The 27,486-nt window shown below is 35.3% G+C and overlaps 1 protein-coding gene across 2 annotated transcripts; it reads left to right on the top strand.

Moving 5' to 3' along the window:
• LOC129278850 (protein O-mannosyl-transferase TMTC4-like) lies at positions 1-26,983 on the top strand. 2 transcript variants are annotated; one of them, XM_064111400.1, is made up of 17 exons: positions 1-91; positions 1,708-1,787; positions 2,323-2,875; positions 3,602-3,824; positions 5,202-5,289; positions 5,993-6,099; positions 6,700-6,905; positions 7,642-7,723; positions 8,438-8,640; positions 9,129-9,309; positions 10,002-10,130; positions 11,604-11,683; positions 12,325-12,432; positions 13,697-13,838; positions 17,359-17,473; positions 22,172-22,284; positions 23,398-26,983. In XM_064111400.1, exons 3-17 carry the CDS (start codon positions 2,445-2,447, stop codon positions 23,599-23,601), a joined length of 2,412 nt encoding a protein of 803 aa, XP_063967470.1. In that variant the 5' UTR covers positions 1-91; positions 1,708-1,787; positions 2,323-2,444; the 3' UTR covers positions 23,602-26,983. The 2 variants fall into 2 exon arrangements, 1 of the variants encoding a protein (XP_063967470.1); XR_010296109.1 differs by lacking the exon at positions 17,359-17,473 and having other exon boundaries at positions 23,398-23,983.
• Positions 26,984-27,486: the final 503 nt, after the last annotated feature.

Raw genomic sequence — 27,486 nt, 5'->3', positions numbered from 1 at the left:
GCGGCTTACGTGCAAATGCCGCTGAATAGACGCGAACAGAAACTGTGGGAGCAGACTCAAGACGAGTGAAAGACCTTCAAAAGCGCTTAAAGTAAGTACGAAGATGTTTACATTTGACATGATCCACTCACCTATCATTCGATATATCAAATTAAAAAATGCCCAGCTGTCTTCGTTTCTATTATTGTAGGATAATTCAGGTTGAACTTTTGCCTTTCCTTTCCAAACTTTCACATCGTCATCATCACTCGCACTCCGAGTCGCAGTCGCACACTAACTTTCGACCAAATCATCCATAAATTGTTTATATTAAAAAAAAAACAGGCACAATGTCAACGAATTGGTCATTCATATCAAACGGTAAATCTGAAATTATCTTACCTGTATGAATAATCTTTCTCTTGATTCAGAAATTGAAACAATGATAGGAGAAATGACAATTTGATGAGAGTGTGTTTGTGAATGTGATCCCAGCCAGCCAGCCGCTGCCGCGCTCATATTGCTCGCAATTTGCGCGGGGGGTCCCTGCCAGCTGGCCAGGCGCTAGGCCAGCGCCAGAGCGCCGGCCACCCCGGGGCCCGGCAGCGACGCGTCCGTCCGCACCGCCGATGACTGTGCGAAGCTAGCTGGTAGTGGTACGGTATTTGGGGCTGGAATGGGGGGGCATTTCGATGCGGCGGGAAAGGTCAGGATGATGTGGATGCAGGCATCCATCTCGAGATTCACTTTCAATTGAAACTAAAAAATCAAATCAAGTGTCTCTTTGTGTTAAATATTTTCAGTTCCTCACCATGTCACTTTATTATCTTGTTTACTGCGGCAGCCTGATCTGAATTCAGGCTGAAGATTGAAGTTGAACACATGCTATTCACAAATTGAAATTGGTAACATCCCCAGCCAGGGCTAGTTTAATACTTGGAATGGAGTGCAAGCAAAACTAAATCCCCATATCTTTATCACAGCTCAGACTATTTTTTTTTGAAGAAATTTCCCGAAAACTTCATTGCGTTAGGGAGATAACTTTAAAGGGATGGTCCGGGCTAAAAATATTTATAGCTGAATAAATTGAGTAAAATTCACAGAGCAAAATGCTGAAAATTTAATCAAAATAAAAGCAAGTAGGGTCTAAGGCATGCAGTGGCGGACTGTGACCTGGAGGAGACAAAGCATTGGGGGGCACAGCATTGTTCACAAACAATACAGTGCCCCTCCAATGCTTTGTCTCCTCCGGGTCACGGTCCGCTACTGGTCTAAGGTGTATTGGACAGAGTCATTAATTCAAACCAATAGGTCTGTGTGTAAAGTATAAGAGAAAAAAGATAATGGTGTTGTGAATACTTTGAACACAAATCAGGCTCTTTTTGTACTGTTCCTTTAACTATTTTAAAAATGTATGTAGGCATACTTGAAATTTGAATTCGTTCTGTCATTGGAATGATTGATGTTGATAACAACCATTTTACCTTGTAATGTTGACAGAGTAAAATACAATTTATTGTAGTTCAGCACTGCTTGATAACAGCTGGGGAAAGGGTGTGGGGGGGGGGGGGGGTTGCTTAAAATAGACTTTAGACTCTGCCCCTCATCCAGGAACTATACGGAACAAAATCTTTTTTTTCTTCCTTCAATAAACATGTCCTGTATTTAAATGTCATTTTGCTTTGAGGGTACTCAATAACTGACTTTAAAACTAATTCAATTTTGCAGTAGGCAGAAAAGACATTGGCCACAATGCCATCTCTCTGACGGGGAACCTTACTTTCATCTTCTGTTACTTCTCAGCAAAAGTAAGTGTTTTTATTCTTCAAGTATTAAAATATTATACCTTGGATGTAGGCATTTAAAGTTATAAACATATTTTCCTCTTATTGAGATCTCATGAAGAATTCTGATTGGAAATAAACAGAATGTTGGTTGGATTTTTAATGTTCAATCTTTCAATCTATTGTTTCAGATAAGTTAATATGATCAGCTCATAATATCTGTGAATTTCATTTCCTTATTGCCTGAATAATTTGTTCAGAGTGAACATCAGGGGCCCGTTTCACAAAACTTGTTATAATACAAATTTGCAGTAACAGTTAAAAGCTACTGAAATCTTTCAATCTGATTGGCTGACGGTAAATTTCATGTCAAGTATTTTTGTTCTCTCAGTTCATTTTAATTTGATAATTTTGTTCATCTCTACAGATGCTCATGCCATGGTAAGATTTGTTTCAGTATAATAATTGGAATTGAAGTAGAGCATCCAATGAAACTATAGATATTAGCAATATTATATGTTTTGATAATATATTCTTTGATGTTTCATCCTCTTTATAGGTCTGCCAACTTTTGGATGCACAAGGTGAGATCAAGTAAATCTCTTCACCAATAAAGCCAAAATCAGTATGGGTTGAAAGAGTTTCTCAACCTGCCAAGACACATCATCTCTGAATTCAAACATGCGTAACGCCAACAACAACAATGCATTTGGGACGCAGTCAAGAATCCAGACTTCCGTAAATCAGCGAGCATCGCGGAAGAAACAGAAGATTGGTCAGGACTCCAGAGAACGGCCTAAGAACCAGTTGATCCAAGGTTCCAGAGCCAGTGATAATGCCTGGACATGCTTGCCTAAAGACTCTTCCGTCCCAGTTCCTACGCTGTCCTTCATCACCTCCGCATTTCTTGTTGCGTTGTTAAGCATCGGGACTTACTGGAACAGTCGCAAGGGTGACTTTGTCTTTGATGACCTTGAGGCGATCATCAAGAATCAGGATGTGAAGCCAGAGACACCGCTCTTGAAGCTTTTCCAGCATGACTTCTGGGGCCGGGACATCGAGCTGAAGGAGAGTCATAAGTCCTACAGGCCTCTCACTGTTCTCACTTTCAGGTATGATCCTTGAAGCTGGGTTCTTACATGCCCTTGAAAACCTGGAAAGTCCAGGAGTTTTGCTTTTTAATTTTCCAGGCATTATGTAAACCCCTGAATCCCCCCCCCCCAAAAAAAGAAAACAACATGAAAAGATAAAAAAACATTAATATGCAGCAGATCCCCCCAAAATTGTGTCTGATTTGATTTTCTTTAAACAAAGATGGAAATATATATTTTTTTCATTGTATGCAATTTCCTTTATTTAATAAATCTCTTGAGTGCAGAAATGCTTAAGTAATAGTCCTGGAAATTCCAGGGAAATTCTGCGATTTTTTTTCTCAGAATTTGTAAGAACCCTTTGAATCTCTTTTTGAATGACCCTGTTGCATATGAAATCAGTGGTGATTATCTGTTAACATTGATCAATTGCCAATTAAAAAGTGAAAGTTTCCACATATGGAAGATTATATCAACAACATATACTTTGTTTATATAAATGTAATACCAGTTATCTTTAGTGGTAAATTTGTAGCCAAAATTGATATGTATTGAGTTTGTTTCTTCTGTGAATACATCGCTTAATAAATTGTTGAAGAATAATCCCTTATAGCAGCTCCAAATATGAAGCTATCCTAGGAGAAAAACATTTTGCTTATCAGTGAGAGGTGTCACAGTGAAGTTAACTAAAATAAAACATACCTAATTAATCTTTTTCTCTACACCTGTCCCCTTATATCTTGACAGGATCAACTATTACCTAGCTGGAGGCCTTCATCCATGGGGCTTCCATCTTGTGAACATACTCCTCCATGCCACTGTGAGTGTGTTGGTTTTGCCTGTGTCCTCCACACTTCTTGCAGTGGTGACAGATGCTGGAAAAGGGGTTGAGGGACGATTCATGGAATGTCCAAGAGCCAGCCTCTTGTGTGCAATACTCTTTGCTATTCATCCGATTCATACTGAAAATGTAAGTAGTTCCATGTGTTTATTGCTTTCAAGCACCGGCATACTTTAGGCCTACTGATCACAATTGAAAAAAACAAAGGCTATACCTTTTCTCTCTCATTAAAATTTATTATATTGTACGATAGCCAGGTTAGGAATTTGTATTTTCAGCATAGCTCAACTTTACATTTTACAATATAATTGTATTTACTGTATGTAAAAATAATTCTTGTATATCAATCATTAAACATACAAGTGAAAGATATCAAAATCGATTTGAAATATTTGGGAACGTCCCTCTATACTTATCACATCCTGTTCAAACATTCAAAGTAAATATTAGTGTGTAGGGGCTGTGTGCTTTGAGCAGATGAGATATATTGCTTTAAAGCAATAAATTGTAGAAGCAAATATTTAGTCAATTATGGCATTATCTATTAAAGTTTATTCATTTGTTTTTGTATTAATTCACATCGATTGTCAAAGCAGGGTTAAGATTATATATAATCATGGGCCTTCATGGCAGAAATAATTGAAATCTTATTTCATCATCATCATCCGTGAAAGTACAGTCCACCAGGTAGATGTACATTGCTGTGGAAGATCTATTCTACGTGCCGTTAAAAAGCTTAATTCAAAGCTTATGTATTATTTAATTGATTGTATCCCTTACAAATAATTGTTGTTTTAATAGAATTGTGTACAGTAATAATAATGATAATAATAGCATGGCCCGCTGGGTGAACAGTTTTCGGAACTGAAGTGGCTACCCTGGGTAAATATGCCGTTATTATTATTATTATACCGGTAGTTCATTTCTCCATATGGTAGTCCTGGAAAGGGCTTTTGTGAGGTTTTTTTTTTTAGTTCTTAAAAGAATTGGTACTGGCATTTTGATAACTGTAGTAGGCCTACCCTGATTGTCACTATGATGATGTTTTATCGTTCATTCATGGCAGCAATCAATAACTGTTGGTTTTATCTTTAGTTCTATCCTTGCAGTTGTTCAGCATGCAATGGGGTTAGATATGATTGGTACCTTGTAGAATGAGTAGAAAAAAAAATCTGATATGGTTTGACATGCCTATCAATCAGGAGCCTGTTTCATAAAGTACTTACAACTGTTGTAACTTGTTACTGTGCCATTATGGCAAGTACCGTACAGGGCTCAGCAACCAATCAGAATCAAGGTTTCCATGGTAGTTGCCATAATGGCAAAGTTACAACTGTTGTAAATCCTTTATGAAACAGGCCCCTGATATAATGATCCAAACTTGTTATTTTCAAAAAGCAAGCTTGTGTAAATGTGATTCCTTCGTCATGGTTTCCAGGGCATTTTATGGCCTCTGATTTTGTTTTCATTTTGTGCTATTATGATTATATTTCATTCTTTGAATAGGTTGCTGGTATCGTTGGACGAGCAGATCTTTTATGTGCCTTGTTTTTCTTCATGTCTTTCCTTGCATATTCAAATGTTTGCAAAAATGGTAAGTACCTTGCCTAGTTATCAAACGCTTTTAAAATAATTTACGTAAAGATTGGTATTACATGGGAATCAAAACTGTCTTGTGTTGATCGGAAGCGAGTAGAAATACCTGGGGCCAGTTTCATGTTGAGTTACATCTATGATAACTGTGCCATTATGGCAACTATATTCTATGCCATGGTAACCGGGCTCAATAGGCAGTTACAATCAAGAAAAGTATGGTTCTAACAGTAATGGCAAAGTTAAATATGTATTTTTTGTAATTCTTTATGGACTGGCCCCTGATAATTTAAATACAGGATAATGAAATATTAAAAATAAAGAATGAGGTCGTGATATTGATGTCTTATGATCATTTGCATACATCTCGTGGTTTTCATAACTCACTGTTTTGTGAACACTTAGTATATACACGTATATTAGTACCCCTGTAATCATATTCTGGTTTACCTGTCTACACTCCTGTTGGGGATATGTGAAAATTATATAAATGTAATAACAGTCTTATTTGACAGTCGGATGTTGAGTGGTTTGTTTGCTCTTTCTATATATCATTCAAATCAACCTCTTTGTTTGGATAGACTTGCCCTTTGAAATATGTTTTTGAAGCGCAATTTGGTGCCATTTCTCTAGCATTCAGCTTTACATTTTGATGGGATGGACGTGATCTTTACTATAAATATCCAATCCCATTTTCTTTCCAGATTCTTGCCTCAATTCATCTCATCTGTATTCAGTTTTCTGTCTTGTACTCAGCATGATATTGTGTGCACTGGCAATGCTCTGCAAAGAGCAAGGCATTACAGTTATAGTAAGTTATGTGCTTGTGATTGATGTGAAGATACATGAAATACTGAATAAATGAAGGAATGCATGAATAAAGAGATAAATGAATTAATGAATTTATTAAAATGAATGAATGAATGAATGAAAGAAAGAAAAGGGGAGGGAGGGAGGGAAGTTAATGAATGTAATTTATAAATGAATAAACAAACAAATGAATGAATGGATGATTGAATGAAGCAAGCATACTCTAGGAATATATAAAAATAGGGGCTAATTTTCCCTTTTTCATTCAAATTACCCACTGAATAGAAACCTGGTGGTTATTTATGGGGGTTCATTGGGGCTATGCCATTTTCGAGGGCATGGCTATTTTGCATATGCTGTTGCTTAAATTGCTCTCAGCCTCTGTGGTATCTCTTTTGATGCTGTGTAATGTTTATTTCTTGAAGATAAAAAAGGTTTACCCCTCCCCCCCTTCATGTGTTTGGAATGTAGCCTCACAATCACACCCAGATCATCTATATTAGTAGTCTTTTCATTTTGGTATACACTCACTTTATTTTGCTTCAATACAAGGAAATAGCTTCTTACATAATCTTGAATATTGTACTCTCTTTCTTATCAGGGAATCTGTAGTGTGTATGACATCATCATCAACTGTGATATTGACCCAATCCCAGCATTATCTACCACCTTTGCAACTCTGAAGCGCCATCATGTGTTGCCATCTATACAGCTTGTCTTCCGTTCTCCGGAATTAAGATGGCTGAGAAGGTTACTACTCAGACACATTATTCTTGTCATTACAGCCGTTATACTTTTATTAACCAGGTAATGATGATGATGATAATGGTGGTAATGATTATAATGATGATGATGGTGATGATGATGATGATGATGTTAGTATGATGATGATGATGATGGTGGTGGTGATGATGAGGATAATGGTCTTATCTTTTACCCTTGCATTAAGCCTGGCTTGCCATCCTGTGCCATACAGGCATTTCAAGGAATAAGTATTCCTGCATGGTACACATTTGCTTCACCTGGGTCAAGTGCAGCACATTGTGGATCAAAATTGCCAGTGATTTAAGGTTTATTTTCACTTGTTCTACAAGAAGTTGTAGACCAAGTGATAATAAACAATTCTGACCATTTATCACTGTCTGGAAGTGGATACCAATGAATTGATCATCATATTGTGATTCATGCTAAACTATGATAAGGGGCCTGTTGCATAAAACTATTTACCTGACAAAACTCTGGTAAAAACTGAAAACTAAGGTTAGTCTGATTTCTGTCATTGACTTTAACACAGGACAAAAACTCTGGTAAAAACAACCTGAGTTTTCTCAGGTAAAAAGTTTTATGCAACGGGCCCAAGGACCCTTTATTGTTTGTTTGATTTTCTTCTGTTTTCTTTTTATCCCATTTAATTTTTCACATTATGATTTTCATTCATTTCTGTTAAATTTGTTTTGGTTATTGGTGTTTTTTGTGACGATCACTTTTGTTTTAATTTTTTGTTTTGTTTTTCATTGATTTTTTCTGTTTTTTGATGGAATAGATTTTTCATCATGGGGAGTGGGATTCCGTCTTTTCAACAAGTTGATAATCCAGCTTCATTTCTTGATAGTATCTGGATAAGGGTAAGACGTGCTTAATGAATTGCAGTGTGCCCCCCACAGCACCCCATGCCCCCTGCCTACATGTACATTCTCAAGTTGGTTTTCAGAATTCAAAAGTACATTTTAAGTAGTAATCTCTGAAAATTTCATTTTTTATTCACTAGGTTATATATACCCAATAATCAAGGTGGAGGCTGAAGCTTCTGTCTTTTACTGTTACAATAATGATATGCAGTGAAATTATGAAAAGTGGGTGCAGAGCAGTTATTGCATATACCCTATCATATCATTGTAGTCATTTTTTTTCTATCGAGTATGATCTGGTGAGGAAAAAATTTGGGGTCCATCTAGTGAATTCTCGTCTCCTTCGCTGCATTTCATTTTCATAAAAGAAGAACAGGAGTTCAGTTTTAATGGTACACTTTCAAGTTGGTTTACTTGTTCCAATATGGTGAGTTAGATCTGCACATACACTTATTGTTGGATGCTGGAAAGTACTATTATTATTTTTTATTCGCAGCTCACTGTGGAATTGTTATTACATAAAAGCTTAACTGGAAATTTGGTAAACCATAATTTGTCGAATGTTGGATCATTTAGTCTGTTGGCAGTATAGCAGATCAAATGATTTGTATGCATAGTATGTTTTTTTTTTTAACATGATGTCACAGATGGTATAAAACTCAATATTTAAATTAAAATTTGAATTCAAATATTTGATTTCATTTGGTACAGATGATCAATTATAGCTACATCTACTCCTTGAATGCCTGGCTTCTCCTTAATCCATGGTGGTTGTGTTTTGATTGGTCAATGGGTTGCATACCTGTAATCCAAACACCCCTTGATCCCAGAGTGGTTGCTCCCATTGTCTTCTGGATAACAATGGGTGTCATTTTCTTTCATTGTTTATTTGGACCAGACCATTATGAAAGAAGGTAAGTTTTTTTTTCTAAGTAGTTTGGATAACTTTTGCACAGTTACTTCATATGTAAATATTCCACAACGCTAATTTTTCTTGAGTTTTAAAATTAAAAGACAATAAAAGCTTCATGTTGTGATATTACTATTCAAACTGAATAAAAGTCATTGAATTCACTTAGATAACTTGTGAATTTCCTGTCCTGAATCATAATTGAAAAAAAAACAACAGCAGACAATACATGACAAAATGAATGATATACACATTTCCAAGAAACTCTATATATCATATTTTTATTCGCTTATCAACGTCAAATTGGGAAGGATAATTACTCTTTCAGATAAGCTAATTTTCATAATTTTTTGTTTGAAGAACAAATTACTATTTGACTATTTTACAGGGAACCTTCCCTGGGGACTTATTCTTGGTTTAAGGATGGAGGGTCAAATATTTTGTTTATCTTTAGCCTTTAATGGGATTCTTTTTTTTCCCCTTTTTTTTCAGAGTTCTGACTGTTTCCATGTCTGCAGTGATCATTCCTTTCCTCCCAGCATCTAATATCTTTTTCAGGGTGGGGTTTGTCGTTGCTGAACGCGTCCTCTACTTACCGAGTCTGGGATTCTGTTTACTGGTTGTCATGGGAACCAGACATCTGTGTATGAATGCAACCCCTATCATGAAGAGAGTAAGATCACAACTAAATATTGATGGACATAATTAATTAAAAAACTTTCCATCTCCTATTTCTATGAAATAAAACAATTTTGAAATATATAGCCTGATGTGGCCCTTTTTGGCTTGTTCTTTATCAATGTTTAACATCAAGCACAATAATTTTAGCCTAGAATAATTGTTGATGCTCTCGGCATTTTCTTAGAAATCCACTTCACCTTTCCTCAACTTGAGATGTGCGATTGGGCAGTATGGTGCAATATATAGTTAACTCTACAAAACAGCTATATACATGTAGATAAAACTAGGGTGAAAATATTAAGCCGATCAAATAGAATTTAAGCAAATAATTTATATGAAAATGTCTTAAAGATCATTTTACAATCTGCTGAAAGTTTCAACATCAAGTTTGTACAAACCCAATCTTGAAACCCATAGCCACTGCCTTAACTCTCCAACATTGAACCAAGTAGTTATGTGTGTTTACTAAGGTTATTCATGAATATGATTTCAAAGTATAGGTTCCTCCTTTTGAAACTTCATAAAACGTTCAAAAATGATTTCAACAAACATGCAGTATTTCAGGTTTGAATTTTGTTCGAGTCAGTTTGATTTAATTTAAATGTAACAATCCTAGATATATAAAAGTACATGTAGGCTACCTGTTGAAGCCTTTTATTTTAATGAATTTCATTCATTTGTTAGGCTATCCAGGGTCTTCTCCTGACTCTGGTTGTCTGTCATGTGACCTGCTGTTACCATAGAAACAACGAATGGTTGACCGAGAGACAACTCTACCAATCTGGGCTCAGAGTATGTCCTGGAAATGCTAAGGTAAGAATGAAGACATTGAGGAGCTATTTCAAGCTGTTCACCATTGGGAGATTTCAAGTTTGATGTTGGTATGAGCGTGAAAAAGCTGCTGAACTGAGCTCCAACACAGAGCTGGGTTCAAATCATAATATCGATAGACTATACATGCCTCTGCACTGTGCTGCTGATCATCTCAACTTTACGCGAGAACTTCTTGATGACGAAAGTAAAATCGGGGAGAAATTGTAGTAAAATCTCATTGTGCAGAATGTGAAGGCTTAAAGTCACTTCAAGAATCTGAAAGAGTAAATATTATTGTCCATTAAATTGTTTATGGCTTTAATAATTTGCCCTCATCTTAACTGTAAATATCTAATTTTACGGGGATGTTTCATTCTGTTCGCCACCCGTTCGTGGACTTCAAATCACCAACACCAACGACGAACTTTAGTCACGATTTTCCCAATCCCAGGGGTTGGTGTTGGTGAATTGGGAAATTACACATGGATCCTCAAAACAGCTGTGATGCTCAGTTCAGCATATTACATTCAATCCCAACACCAGCCTCATTTGAAGTACGGTGTTGTGGCTGGTGTTGGTGTTGTCACAACACCATCACCAGCTTTCAACACCGTGCTTGAAATCACCCATTCTATAGAAAGTTGTCAAAGACCTGGGGAGCATTTCATCAACATTTTTTGCCCAGTAAGTTGTCAGATTTGTAAACTGTCAAAATGAACCACGACTGAACAACAGACTGCTTCTGTAGGACATTCTTACTTGTAGATACAACTTCCAGCTTCGAGCATATACGTGTAGAGATAATCTACTTTATTTTTACTTACTTACGCCTATCACTCTCCTTGCATGGGCATAGACCGTCAACAAAGTTCCTCCAGACATAGCGGTCCTGAGCCAGTTTCTCCAGGTCTTTCCATATATGCGGCCATTAGCATATCTACCGCCATGTCTCTGCACCATAAGTTTCAAGGCCTACGGCTTCCCCTCTTCTTTTTTCCCCTTGAGGATTCCAAATCAATGCCTGTTTGGTTCCTATTCACCCACTCTTTATAATCAGTGAGGCTCAGTCTTTGGAATCTAGTTTGCATAAATTGAATGTTGCTTTTTCAGGCAATACTCTATTAGATTCATTTCAGTGTGTTTCAGATTTCGATACAAATGACCATTATCTGCACATACTTAGATTGCATCTACAAACTCGCTTATTGATTCAAGTATGGAAAGCCAGTGAAGTCATTATTTGTCATCTTGATTGACTACATACTGTGACTTTGAAAACGGAAAAGGCATGTATGGTGACTGGTTTGATTGATATTCCATGCATAAAAGTATGCTATCATACCTGTACTTGGTTTGTGGGTGGCGTTGTGTTGTTGGCTTTCCATTGTTCAAAGTTATTTCTAAAGTTTGAGAAATTGAAATATGAGGTTTTTAACATCTCATTGATGGTATGCTTCTGTTACCTCTGTGCAGGTTCATTACAACATCGGCAAGAGTGCAGCAGATGCAGGCCATACACAAGAAGCTATTGATGCATATAGAGAGGCCATAAGGTATGATTTAATAGATTTATTCCAGTCTGTGAATATTTTATCAATCTCATGATATACAATGTTGAGTACCTATAAAGTGTGACGTCATAAAAAATAATTAGATTTTTAAATTTAATTTATTTATATCATATCTCAGGGGAGCAGGATGATAAGCATCCAGAGCATATGTTTGGTAGCAATCTGTTCAAAGGGGCCTGAACTATTACCACATAAGTTCATAATTAAGCCCCTTTTAGTCAATGTGTTATTGGCCTGGTTCTCAATATTTATAATATATTTTGTGTCATTTCAGCATCGATATACTGTATACACAAGCTTTAGCCTATTTCTATTATCAACTAGTTATTTTGCATGAATATAGCCCCGTAATTAAAAGATGTACAAAAACAACAAGTGTTTTTGTAATACAAATAATGATGCAAAATGTTCTTGTTTAAAAAGTATTTGTAATGAGTTAATGTTATGATTCTTCTGAAGAAATAGTATTTTTTGTCTTTTTCAAAGAGGACATAGGATGCATTTGGCAGTGACATGTGCGATATTGTTATTAATCTTATTATTATAGTAGTCATTGATGAAAATTATATAAGATACTATGGAGGATGCAGTTGACCAGCCATACGTTTTTATTGATTTTGCAGGCTTCATCCCGATTACGACCAGGCTCTGAACAATTTGGGTAACATCTTGAGAGATTTGAATCAGACAGAAGAAGCATACACCCTCATTTCAAAAGCTGTCCATATCAGGTATGAATACTCACTGTGATGATAATAATGATAATAAAGGTATATTTACCCAGGGAAGCCACTTCAGTTCTGAAAACTGTTCTCCCAGTGGGCCCTGATATTATTACCCAGGCTTTAGCTGGGCTGCCTAGGCGCTCAACCATTCAAGGAATTTCTTCCTACCGGGGATCCATTCACCTCACCTGGGCTGAGTGCAGCACAATGTGGATAAATTTCTTGCTGAAGGAAATTATGTCATGGCTGGGATGTTTGCTCCTATAAAATAAATCTCTTTGTTTGATGTATAATAATATGATCAGACTTTGGGGTCATGAGGTCACAAATTACTGCTTGTTTAAAAACTGACCTCATTTCCCAAGTGTCCAAATCAGGTAGGCCTAAATATGTTCACTTTGATATTTGCTTCCATCATATAAAACTTTAATAGTATGATTAGGATTTCGGGCCATGAGGTCACAAATGACTGATTATTTAAAAAAAGCTGACTTCAAACTTGGTCTACAGAGCTGCCAACCATTACGTTTTTGCCGTAATCATTACGTTTTTTCATTCAAATTACGGCATTATGGTTTTTCTTTTCAAATTACGTTTTTTGACAATTTTGATAATGTGTGTACATAATTGTATGTATGTGTAGTGCGTGTTGAGCCCGAGATGAGCCTGGTACTTGCGCGTGAGTATAGTCGCCCGCCGGCTGGTTTTCCAACGCACTTTAATAATTTGATAGCGTGCATGTACATATACGTTAGTTGAATACATATGCGAGCGGAATGCATGGCACTCTGATTCACAGAGGTCATTACATACCTGAAATTTTGTTATCACAATAACTAAAGAACCGTTTGGAGGATCAACTTTAAACTTTGTTTTTGCAAGGACAATGATCTAGCTGATTCGATTTTGGGGTCACAGGATCGAAGATAAAAGGATAAAAGATCACAGACGTCATTTACCTGAAAATATCACGTTCTCATGTTAGTTGGAGAACTGTTCAAATGTTCAATTTCAATCTTGGCTGAGTTGGTGTATTTGTATGCATATGTGAGTAATGATGTTCTGATGATTTTTTTTGAGTCACAAGGTCAAAGGTCATAGAGATTATTTTATCAAATTTTTAGAAGCGTAATATTTTCTTAATGTAGTAATGGCGGAAGCATGAATTTTCACTGCTTGTAGAATCTATCTGGTCCAAACATAAGATATTGTTCTATATATTCTCTACGATGTGTGTTCCATTATGTGATTTGATTAATTGTGACCCCAGACCAACCTTTGCCGCTGCCTGGATGAACCTTGGCATTGTCCAAGCAACCTTGAAGAAATATCAGGATGCTGAGGTCAGCTACCTGACGGCTCTCAAACATCGGAAGCATTACCCTGATTGCTACTTCAACTTGGGAAATCTGGTAAGAATATCTGTTTGGAATATCATTTTGAAAGTCATTATTGTATGAAACCCCGGAGGAGAAATGACATGTTTTTATTTTCCAAACTCGTTCCCAAATTTGTTTTCTTACTCGTTCCCTTGAATTGTTCAGTGAAAAGTTGAGGCAATAAGTTAGTTTTTGTCTCACCTGCATAGCAGAGTGAGACTATAGGCGCCGCTTTTCCGACGGCGGCGGCGACGGCGGCGTCAACACCAAATCTTAACCTGAGGTTAAGTTTTTGAAATGACAGCATAACTTAGAAAGTATATGGACCTAGTTCATGAAACTTGGCCATAAGGTTAATCAAGTATTACTGAACATCCTGCCTGAGTTTCATGTCACATGACCAAGGTCAAAGGTCATTTAGGGTCAATGAACTTAGACCATGTTGGGGGAATCAACATCAAAATCTTAACCTAAGGTTAAGTTTTTGAAATGTCATCATAACTTAGAAAATATATGGACCTAGTTCATGAAACTTATACATAAGGTTAATCAAGTATCACTGAACATCCTGCATGAGTTTCACATCACATGACCAAGGTCAAAGGTCATTTAGGGTCAATGAACTTTGGCTGAATTGGGGGTATCTGTTGAATTACCATCATAACTTTGAAAGTTTATGGATCTGATTCATGAAACTTGGACATAATAGTAATCAAGTATTACTGAACATCCTGTGCAAGTTTCAGGTCACATGATCAAGGTCAAAGGTCATTTAGTGTCAATGAACTTTGGCCAAATTGGGGTATTTGTTGAATTACAGCCATAAATTTGAAAGTGTGTTGGTCTAGTTCATAAAACTTGGACATAATAGTAATCAAGTATCACTGAACATCCTGTGCGAGTTTCAGGTCACATGATCAAGGTCAAAGGTCATGTAAGGTCAAAGAACTTTGGCCACTTTGGGGGTATTTGTTGAATTGCCATCATATCTCTATAAGTGTATTGGTCTAGTTCATAAAACGTGGAAATAAGAGTAACCAAGTATCACTGAACATCTTTTGCGAGTTATAGTAGTTTTCAAAATCAGCACTGCTGCTATATTGAATCGCGTGATGCAGGTGAGACGGCCAGAGGCATTCCACTTGTTTATTGGAAAGAGTTATTTAAATAAAATGTCATGTCACCTAATAGTGCTTCTGTATTATCAACATATTATTGCTTTGATATTATTATTGGAGAATTTCTATGTATAGTTCTTTGAGATATTTCAAAATAATCATTTGGAACTTATCTTTCTAATTTAGTTTTCAGGAAGCTATGTAGTCAATTATTGCAAGATATACTACAAATGGGCACAAGTAGGAAATATATCTTAAGAGAATTTTGGAGAAATCGTGACAAAAAAGTTAATGAAAGTGTAATTCTCGCAATGTTGTTGAAATGCTGGAGACCGTTAATTGCACACAGGTATTTTGCTTGCACAATGATACCTGCAATAAGCCAGACTTTTTGATTTTTTTTTTTTTTTTTTTTTTCCTTCTTAAATGTCCATTTTGTAATATTTGTGGGGCCAGGCTCAATTAGCACTTGACTGTGCTATTTTCTGGTCCCATTTACCATCGTATTTTTATACATGTGTAACTGTTATGCAATTTGTTTCATCACCTGTAAACATGTGAATATTGTTGGTAAATAAATCAATCAAATCAAATCAAATCAAATATACTCAATAATCATCATTCAATTTCTAAAACTATTTTATTGTTTATCAATAAATTGTGTTTAATGACAATATGTTGATTTCTTTTCCAGTTTATCTTCATTTATAAAATTATTTACATTATTGCTTGACTTTCACATTTAATGACTTTTTATTCCTTTTTTTTAATGATATGCACCATGAAACAGTATATGTTGCTAACTAAACCTGCTTTTAATGCTGTTTAATAAAGAAGAAATTTAGCTGTATAAGATTCAATATATATGGATTCCTGTATTGTTATACCCAGAATACAGATGTAATACTATATGAATTTAATTATTTCATTCAATATTCAAAATTTGAAGTGAAATTATTCATGATTAACTGCAAGGAAATATTACTTAGATATGTAAAAGTTAGAAAAAAACATGCTCATAATGTTGTTCCTTACGTCTTTAAAATGCAAGTACTAATGCCTTTTTTGTTGCTCAAAGCCAACAATATATTGCACAATGACTGTATTGATTAATCACAGCAAATGATAGTTACATACGGCTCCCTTTATCAAAGTCGGACCTTTCTGAAATTATTTGTCCCTGTTTTCTAGTCCATACAGGAAGTTGTAATGCTCTCAAATTAGCCTGTCTTTCCAGTGTAGGAAGTACATGGGCAATGGGTGAACCTCCCCTCAGGCCTCATGACAGCAAGAATTGCCCCTAAAATTTGCAAAATGAAGTGCTTGGGGCAAACACCTTTTTTAAAACTTGCCTAAGATCTGCCACAAATAATATTCAAGAACATTTAGAAAAATCAATCTTCTGCATACAGCAGAATATGCTTTTAATAATAGCATAATTGTTTGTTGAGCAAAAAAAGTTGCACTTGAAATGAAACAAATAGGCCCCCAAATTCATCATTTGCTCTAATGTGGAAACAAAAGTTGCCCCTAAAGATAAAATTATTTATAGGAACATTTAGAAAAATCAATCTTCTGCATACAGCAGAATATGCTTTTAATAATAGCATAATTGTTTGTTGAGCAAAAAAAGTTGCGCTTGAAATGAAACAAATAGGCCCCCAAATTCATCATTTGCTCTAATGTGGAAACAAAAGTTGCCCCTAAAGATAAAATTATTTATAGGAACATTTAGAAAAAAATCAATCTTCTGCATACAGCAGAATATGTTTTAATAGCATAATTGTTTGTTGAGCAAAAAAAGTAGCACTTGAAATGAAACAAATAGGCCCCAAAATTCATCAATTGCTCTAATGTGCAAACAAAAGTTGCCCCTAAAGATAAAATTATTTCCTGCCCTGACAGAATAAAAGTTGAATATTGTATGGAATTGCCCATGATAACAAGAATAACAAGTAAATGTCACTGCACACCTTACGAATGGTCCATGATCCGAAATGGAGCAAACAAAAGAATACTAACATAATAATTTTGAATGATTGCAAGCCTTTATTTTGGAGTAAAGGCCAGATCAGTTTCAAATCGTAGCCAATCGTACGACTGCTATGTCGTCATCACAACTTGATATTAAATTCGCTTTTATTCTAATCAGGATGATAGCATAGTCACAAATTTGAATATAGGTATTCGTACGATGGTTTCGAACGTTACACAAAGATATTCCATGTCTCAATATCAGCATCAAATTCAACTACATTTATTCTGAAATCAGGGTCCTGTAACACAAAGATTAGCGATCGTAGAAAAATGTTCTACGATCAATCGCTAACCTTTGTGTTACGGGCCCCAGATCGTAGACTAATTGTAAGGCGTGCGGTGTCCTTAACACCCAAAACAAGAATGATAAATGCATGAATGCACTGCACTATTCACAGTACTTAGTCCTAGGCCGTACAGACCAGGCTATATCTGCATGGCTGAATGCTACATCAATGCTTAACACACATGCTGAAGCCTGGAGTAACACTCTGCTACTTCTTGATAACTTAGGTGAGAAATTGGTCACAAACAACATTTGTGAAAAGTGTCTGTAAGTTCTGTTTTTTTAGATGTATTTAATGTCTCGGCCATTGAATTGCACTAGTGTAAGCCATTCTGTCTTTTGCTGTTTTTATATATTCTTTATGCTATCCATCTGTATTTTTTAAAATAGACTGCTCAGACTGTTTATCTCTCTCTTTCCTCTTTTTTTTTCTCTATCTCTCCTCTTCTCTCTTCCAGCTCTCTCCTTCCTTATATCTGATGCCCACTCCTACTTGCCTTTTTCTCTCCTTTGGAGTCCCTTCACCTTTTTTTCTGTTTTTGATATTATTGCCACTTTTTTATCAGCAGGCATTTAGTTTTTAACATCATTCTAATAATTTCAGTAATCATCTGCTTTGCCTAATTGTCAAATTGTACTAACTTGCAGATTTAATCATTCATACTTCCTTCTTTGTTTTCTATTTTCTCATTTAAAGCCATATAATATCACCCATTTCTAATTTGAAAAAAAAAAGTTAGTGGGGACAGTGTTTATGCATGGGGATGTAGTTGCTTGTATGCTGTATGGATAATCTCATATAAACTCTCTTTCCAGTATTTATTCCAACATGGATGTATGCATGCTCTTCATATTTAGCCAGCAGAGTGTGAGTTACATCATTATTTTGTTCTTGGTGAGTCCCTGCCCACTCAGTTGACCATATGCACATGCTTGTTCCAAAATTGTTAGAACTTCCCCCTTATGATGAAATTGGGTTAGGATTTTGACCACTTATCATAAATTTTGGGGAGGAAAGCCATAAAATTTAGCCTCTTGCATGCTTTCAGAAGGGAGGCCAGCAAAATTGCCCCTATGTCACTGGCTTTTGGAAAGGGAGCCATCAAAATTATATTGCTCATCAGTGGTATTTGGAAGGAAAGTTAGATTTATGGATTGTTCAGAAAAGATTTGTAAATCACCCCCTAATTGTACAACTGCTAAAAGACCCCCCTCCCCTTTTCAAAGTCTGAAAAAAAAGGAATTGGATGTCTTTAGGTAATTGTAAGATAGAAGGGAGCCGGAGGAGGGGGGGGGGGTGCAGTGGAGATAGAGAAAGAAAAAAAAAGAGAGACGGAGAGAGATTGAAAGAAAGGGAAAGAGAGGAACAAAAAAGGGAGAGATATTGGAAAAAAGAGAGGGGGAGAGAGAGAAGGGAAACAGGGGTGCAATATCAGTGGAAAAAAAAAGGAACGAGGGAGAAAAATCAAAGCCTCTATTCAAAGATGACCTTCTTTCAGAAATGAATTACATACCAGTATTCAACGTATATAATCATGGATTTATCTTATGTGTGAGAGTGCATGTGTATATTACAAGTATTGACATATTTTTATGAAGTGAAGCCATTGTGGTTGCATTATAAACCTAGGATTATGAAACTAGTTGAAAGGATTAAAAAAATGAACATTAGCATAGCATTCCGAGATACGTTGTAAATGCATGTACTTATATGCATGATATTTGATTATGCTGGTTGAAAGTGAATTATGTAATATCAGGCTCATTCTTCTTGCCAATAACTTAAAAAACAACAATCATTTTTTTATTCCAATGTTTGGTGCTTTAATTCATTTGAACCTTTCTGTGCATGATTTCCAAGTGGTCAGTTGTATGAAGTGAAATTCATTGATATATAGAAACTACCAATAAGAATAGTTTGCACCACATATCTGATGACAGCATTTTGAAAATTTCCATTGCTTACGATCCCCACTGTAAAACCTGTGAAACCTGAAGAAAATTATATTTGGAAATGTATTTACTCTTTTTTTAAAGCATGTAATGATGACTTGTGAGAATAAAAAAGAATTTAGTAGATGTCAAGTTACGACTTAGGAGATTTACAGCAAGTTTGACAAGCATGTTTGCTACTAACAAAAGATGTATACAAAAAGTTCCAAAATAGTTGACCAAATGCACGATTGGGTTCAGCCTTCAGAACTGCATGCATTTTGGTGGGCTGTTAACACCCTTTATTTCAAAATGAAAAAGTCTTGAGGACAGCTCAGATTAAGGTTTATTTTTAGAAATATGACATTAAAGTTGCTTCCTTCTCTTACCTCGAAAGAGACCTCTCGAGGATTAATGAGTCTTCAGACAACATGAGATTGCTGACATTGCCGTAATTCTAAAATACAGCGTTTTCAGGAGAGAGTCTCATGAAAATTGCCAGCGCTGACTGAAGTGTCAGCTCTGACGATTTCGATTAAATCATTCGTTTTGATTGGCTAAAATCAGCTAGTCTCTTACTCCTGCATCGTAATGGTAACTGTCAGAGAGCTGCAAATGTTGTCAGCACTGACACCTTCCATGAAACATCCCACCCCATTTCTTGAGCTGTCCTGGAATTACTATAGATTTGGAGATAAAGAGGTTTTTAACAGCTCACCAATGCAGAATGATTTGAATTGGTAATGATAATGTTACAACCACAGTATTTGGAAATGAAGCAGTGGATGCTAGCTGTGAAGGGGTGGGAGGATGCAATCAGTCAGAAACAAGATCATTCCCGGGCCTGGTCCAACAGTCTGACATTGTATGATGATCTGGGTAAGAGCAATGTGTGTTTGCTATTGTTGAGAATGTGATGGAGAGCCATTTGACTTGAAAAGAAATTTAACCAGAGTTTCTTTCAAATTCACCAATATGTTTGTAATATTTCTGATTATTCTCAACCAGATGTGCAAACACCCCATTAGATTAGATAAAAACAAACAAAAAATGATGGCCATCATGTTGATATGATGTTGAAAAGGAATATTATAGCATGGTGCCTGCACTTTGATTTTGTTCATACTTTATGGTATATGAATGAAAAATCCCTATAGTTTCTGCACTATACAAATCAGCGTAATATTATTAAAAAACATTTTGAGGCCTGAGCATCAGAAGGCTAAAATGAATATTCCTGAAAAGTGAAATAAAAACAAAAATTTGTTTGCTTTTATGCAGTCTTTGAGGCTGATATGTAACCACCCAAGGATCTTACAGTACATGTACCGGTAGTTATTACTTAGTACACTTCTGAAGGATAATATTGTGTAATTGCAATATTATCAAGACTTTATTTACTGTAATAAAAAGGTATTTCAAACTTCATCATACTTTGAAAATCTAAGTGAATACTGAATTCTGACCAATGTGTTGTATACTTAGTTCATGGAGCTATATAGCTCTATGCTTAGTTTATAGAACTTTTGACTTTCTACTTTTCAGGAAACCAATCTTTCTATTTCATTTTTGCACTGGTGTTTTATGGTTTCCTCTTCTCACCTCACTTTTCTGCTTCATTTAAAGCTCAATAGCACATAAGTTCTTTTACCCATGGAACTATCTAAAGCACCCTTTAAAAAGATGCATATCATGACGTACATGCTTCAAGCAAACATTAGCTCTGTCTATTGTTTTCATAGTGCTTTCATACTGGATTAGACTCGTTTCTCTCTTCATGTTACATGTAGCTTTAAGTTTAACCAGACTAAATTTTCAATTTGTATCTATTAGGCAGATTATTATTCATATTTGCAAGAAAGTATTTTTGTGTAGTTATTGAGCCATATCTTGCCGGGGCCCTGTATCACAAACAAGTACAAACTGTTATCAAATTAATTGTATTTTATTGAAAATTGTTTGCCACTGACTTGAAATTAACATCAATTATACATTTGATTGTATATTTTGTGACAGAGCCAATTAAGATTCATGTAATGGCAAACTCCTATCATTTTTAGGAGAAATAAATTTAATTAATTATGAACATAGCATTAGTAGCCTTTTTTATTAGCACAGATCAGGCCTTCACACAGTTGCCATTTACCAAATGAAAAAAAATACTGTAGCCCTATAATCTAAACAATGTTTTCTGTTCATGTGTACTGCCAGAGATTTTTTTCCTCATGGGATTTCATGGTTAAGTTATCGTGAATTTCTTTGTACTCCTTTTTATATCCAGGAAGAAAGATTAATTTGCAGGTCATAAACTCTTCCACAATCTGAGCAACAAATATTAATCTTAGCACTTTTCACATCATATTATATCATATGTTGATTTACCTCCTGTATTTTGGACATGTTATCTGATTAATATGCTCTTTCTATTGAATTTAGTTGATATGCTTTAAACTGTTAACCTGCTCAGAAGGTCATTTTATAAAGCTGTTCACAAGTTCCACGCAAAGTTATGCATGATGTTACAAATGAATGCTGGCCTGTTAATGTACTAAAGGATATCCTTATGTAGCTGGCTTAATGTATTACCTAAGAACATGTTAATAATAATAATAAAGGGTATTTATATTGCGCACATATCCACCTTGTTAGGTGCTCAAGGCGCTCCTATATTACCAGGCTAAGCTAGGCGTTCACAGCGCACACAGCTTCTTGAGGAATTACTTCCTACCGGTACCCATTTACCTCAACTGGGTTGAGTGCAGCACATTGTGGATCAGTTTTTTTAGTGCTGAAGGAAATTACGCCGTGGCTGGGATTCGAACCCACGACCCTCTGTTTCAAAGTCCGGAGACTAATCCACTGGGCCACAACGCTCCACGTTGATATTCCAATGCAGTTGTGCATAAAATTGTTTGTATCTTGCAAACTGCTTTATGAAACACCACCCAAATATTGTGTATAGATAATGGTATTTTCTATCTATCTTTCTTTAGGTCAATATAACACTGCTGTATCAGTAGGACAGGAAGCCTTGAGGCATGTTAAAGATGATCCTCAAATCTACTACGCTTTTGGCAATGTATTAGGCAAGATGGAACGATACAAGGTAGGTCACGTATGAAAGGGTAAATTGCCAATTCATCTACTGCCAACTCTTCCACTCACCACATGGTCTACTTTCATTTAGTCTAATGCCATTCCGTCCATCAACATTTCGTCTAACATCCATTTGGTCCAATAACCATTTGGTCCAATCATCACTTCGTCTAATCACCATTCGTGTATGACCATTTCGTCTCATAACCAATTGGTCTAATATCCATTTTATTTTCATTCATTTTGCATAATGAACACTTACATGTAGTCCAATTAGACCAAGTGGAATATAGACTAAATGGCTATTGGACCAACTGATTATTAGACGAAATGGTGAGTGGACGAATTGGCAATGAGACCATGTGGATAGTGGACGAACTGATGGTAGACCAAATGATTGTAGACGAGTTGGCAATTGGACGAATTTGCATTATACGAATCTGAAATAAACCGTATGAAAGATGAAGAGATCATGGAGTGGATTTCCTTGATGCGATGGATGACAAAGCTATTTCATCTAGAATATATTGCTCTTAGCCTTGTGATGTTAAAAAGAAGAACTCAAGTTGAAATCTATGAATGACATGGAAAGTTAATTGATTATGTGAACTGAATGGTCACTTTATAATGCTTATGGGTATTAAAAAAATTACGAAGTTCACATAGGATACATAAAAAAAGAAGTTGGTTTTATGTAGATTGTTCATGGAAAGCAAGGCAATTGACTTCAATGATTTGAAATATGATGTACAATTCTGTTAACAATTCAACATATCTTTAAGGGTATAATTACTCCAATCTTTTATAAGATAGAGGAGGATCTGAAGAACAAAATCTTGTTTTAAATAGCCCTTTTTAAGTGAGTTATTTCATTCATGTGACTGATGGAAAAACATTTTGTGTATTTCCTTTCTTTAACATGCATTCAAACATCTTTGCAGTTACAAAAAACTGAATGTAATGGTATAAATTTCAATTTAATTGCAACTTACAATGTAATTGTAACTGGCAATGTAATTGTAACTTACAATGTAATTATAACTTACAATTTAACTGTAACTAACAATAATTTTACATTTCATCTGAGTAAATGAAATTATTTCAAAATCATTCACATTTGCAGGAAGCGGAGGAGATGTACCTTCAAGCCATCCACTACAAATTGGATGTTGCTCGTTACCATGGCAACCTTGGTGTTCTTTATCATCGATGGGGAAAGCTCGAGGAGGCCTACCATCAGTACCAGAGGTCGCTGACCCTTGACCCCTCTTCAGAGGTCATGGAAGATAATTTGAGAAAGCTTGGGAGGAAGTTGAAGAAGGGATGAATTTTGTAAAAATTTCCCGTTTTCAAAAGTTTCCTCGAGTGAAGGGTTTGTACAGCAAACTCAGAGTGAATGATACGACATTGTATGTAAGGAAGTGAAGAAAGAATACATTTGCTCAAAAATATTTGATTATGAAATGTTAAATGATGTCCACAGAATATTGGTATGCAAGAGAAAATGCACATTTACACAGAACTATTCATGGCCTTAAAAAAGTAGGATATTGGAGAAAAAAATATAATAAAACACACATATATACACAGAAAATATATTGGCTTGTATGTGAGAATGTTTTGAGGTATTTGAGAGTAGAAACAACATAATATTCTCAGTCTACATGTAACTGTTATTGTAGACATATGATGTGGTTATTTTTATAGGCAAGAATAAAAAAACACCTTGAACTTGTGCCTTAATAAGCAGTGGATAATATTTGTTTGAGCTAGTTGCTACAGTGACAGTCACACCAAGGAAACTGACTCCAAACTGTCCAATGGTTTTTATTGATCATAATGTAATAGATTTTATTGATTTAGTCGATGTGACTGAGAACTAAGTTTGATATCCGTGAAAAAGGTATACCAAACTAAATATTATTTTGAATAGTCTTTCTTACCAGTTGTGCTAGAAAAAAGTATATATACAAAGCGAACACCTAGTCTCTCAACCAGTGTCTTTTTGATGAGAAGTATGGGACATAAAAATAGTATTTTTAAAAGTATAAATAAACAAATGATGTTTTGAAATATATATTTTGTAATGTATATTTATTTAAAAAAAAATTAAGTGTACATTATGCATGTTGTGGATGGTTAAGTCGAGGGAAAAGATTCATGTCTAAGTTCAATGGTCATAGTAGATTTAGTAGGTCTAATGTCTAAATTTGTTATATATGTATGATATAATGTTAAAAAAACATCTCAAAACACACTTATATAACCATAAACCTTAACTTGTCTTATGCCATCAACAGCGCTTTGTATTCTCTGGAAAAAGTGCTATATAAATCCAATTTCTATTATTTTATTATTAATATTATAGTTTTTGAGATGAGTGTATTTGACATGAAACTGGTAAAATACCGCCATTCTTTGTGCAGCATTACTCATGATCATTGCTCAGGATCTTCTGTGCCTGAAAGTTATTGACATGTTTCCCATATTGTAATTTTTTAAAAATACAACAGGGAAATACAATTGAAAATAATATAACATGTCAAATAAAGTGTGGCAAGAAATTTAATTGCGTAATGGGGTATTGCAAAAAAATTTACTGCAAATTGCAACTGAATGCATATCAACTTAAAAAATTTGTATTCAATGGACTTGCACTTAATTTGCAGACTTATTTGGAAATGAAACTTGAAGTTTCTTAAAGTACCCTTAATGTGTTTTGTTATTGTTGCATCAGAATATCTATAGTGTTAACTATTTAAAATGTGTTTTTTTTAGTGCTTTCTAAGCTATTTCATTTTCAAGAATATCAGTTGGTGTGCTTACAGAATTATACAATTTATATATTTTAGTGTTAGTATATTATGTACCGTATGTAGATAAAATATTTCTTTTTAGATGCAAATATGCAGTACTATCATGAAATACAAGATTATTGAATATAATCGTTGATAACTCATCCGTTCCCTTATATATGTTTTTTTTTTCATTTCATGCCAAGCATAACTAAGAATTCTCTTCTCTTATAGATGTACATTATTTGTTTTATGTTGGTCATTTATGTGCCCTTCTATAATTTTCTCTTACTCTGAAGCCTTGACTCTCAAAACAGAGAATTATTTATTCAAACAGTGATATTATTACAGTTAAACCGTAACACAAACTTTTAAGGTTAATGATTAATCGTACGCTTGATTTTCACAATTTTACATTGCAGTCAATCCAATCAATCATGAAAAAATTCTACAATGATTGCTAAGCTTTGTGTTATGAGCCCCAGCTTAAATGACTACCTGTAAAGACCACACCTTTTCTTTCCCTTGGAAACATGTCTCCATAGTAATATGTATGAGAAGGAACCTGTCCATAAAGACCACCTGTTCATGGAGACCACTTTTTTTCTCACATAGGCAGTCTTTATATATAGGTTTGAATGTATTGTGATATGTGGAGCGTTGTGGCCAAGTGGATTAGTCTTCGGACTTTGAACAGAGGGTCGTGGGTTCGAATCCCAGCCATAGCGTAATTTCCTTCGGCAAGAAATTTATCCACATTGTGCTGCATCCGAACCAGGTGAGGTAAATGGGTACCTGGCAGGAATTTATTCCTTGAAATGCCACCGCGCTGTTAAAAGGCTGCGGTGCTAAAGCCAGGGTAATAATATCCAATTAAGCGCATAGGGACGCATTTGGCAGTGATATGCGCTATATAAGCATGTTGGTATTATTATTTGTGACATACCATCCCCAAAGCACCAATAAGTCACCCAAAATGAATTTTTAGATTTTTGGGGGGAAATTTAAAGAGAACATCCTATGCTTTCAAATGATATATAACTAGTCAAAAATGGTCAACAATAACCATCACAACTAGAGTGAATGGAGAAGGAATTCAACGAGAGCTTCAAATAAATAAGGAGAAAACAAGGTTTGAATGGGTTCACTCAAGCATGAGATGGACACATTGTACAAAGAAGGAGTGAAATTAAAGAGGTTAAAGGGTAATTATAGATGAGTTTACTTTCAATCTTTAAAAAAAAATTAATTCACCCTATATCACATACCTTCGTAATTTTATGTAACTACATTCTTCAAATTTACTAGACCAAAAGCTTCAGTCTCTGTATTTTGTTTGTTCCGCTGAACTACGTTGGCTCCACTGGTAAATGGGGATTACAGTAAAATGTCAGAAATTGTTGAATAAATCCCCAGAAACGACGGTTATTCCTGTCTACAAATTTACCTGATATCCAAAATGTATAAATACCAATGACTTTTTATAATTATCAGTCTGATGATGAGGTTTAAGCCTTGTAATATGTTCCATTCATAAAAATATGCGCTCTTCATTATTTTTGTCTTCTACTTGTATTCAAACAAGTTTATTGAATTGTGCTATGCTGTGAATTGTTAAAACAATCAAATTGAATTGGAATTCTAATTGAAATTGGAATGAAATTGACTAACTCTCATACATCGTATAACATGTATTACATTTTGAGGCACACTGTATGGTGGGTTATGATAATATTCTCAAATGCCATTATAATTATATGTAATGAATTAATGTACAAAGTATTATATTTATGGTGCTTGAATTTTTTAAAATACAAATGTAGAAAACTTGTGGCATGTCATGTCAGCAAATGTACTGTATTCAAAGGTTTGATGTTTACAATGGACCAAATACACACGGTCTTTCATACTTAATTCAATATCTGTGTTCCAGCTTCATTTTTGCTGTTGTGAAGTACTTGCGATTCATTCAGATGTGATGTGATAACTAAGCAACATTCATTCGGATTTGAGATATTTACCTAAAAGAAATTTCAGAGGCAAGAATGAAGAATTTTCTCTTCATCACAATGCAACATCAAATACATGTATATTGAATCATAGTGTAGGAGGTTTCATGGTACACCATGTCTATTATTGGGCTAGTGTTTGTCCTGAAAAGGACCCCCCAAACTCGATGTTTCGACAAGCATGTTGTCGTCTCCAGAGTTCTGGACCGACGCTTTCCCGAGAAAGATACATGGTGTACTGTGAAACCTACTACACTATTCTTCTTCGCCATGGAAACCTTCAGAAGTTATATATTCAGTCATCTTTGTTCAACTTGTGCCGACAGACTCCTGATATCAATGAAATTATGATAAAGATTTGTGGCATCATAATAAAATGTGAAATCATGGGTTTGCCTGCACGACATG

The sequence above is a fragment of the Lytechinus pictus genome, chromosome 16 (assembly GCF_037042905.1).
Source record: "Lytechinus pictus isolate F3 Inbred chromosome 16, Lp3.0, whole genome shotgun sequence".
NCBI lineage: Eukaryota > Metazoa > Echinodermata > Echinoidea > Temnopleuroida > Toxopneustidae > Lytechinus > Lytechinus pictus.
The sequence above is the reverse complement of the archived record's forward strand: the minus strand, read 5'-3'. Positions and strand labels throughout refer to the sequence as shown.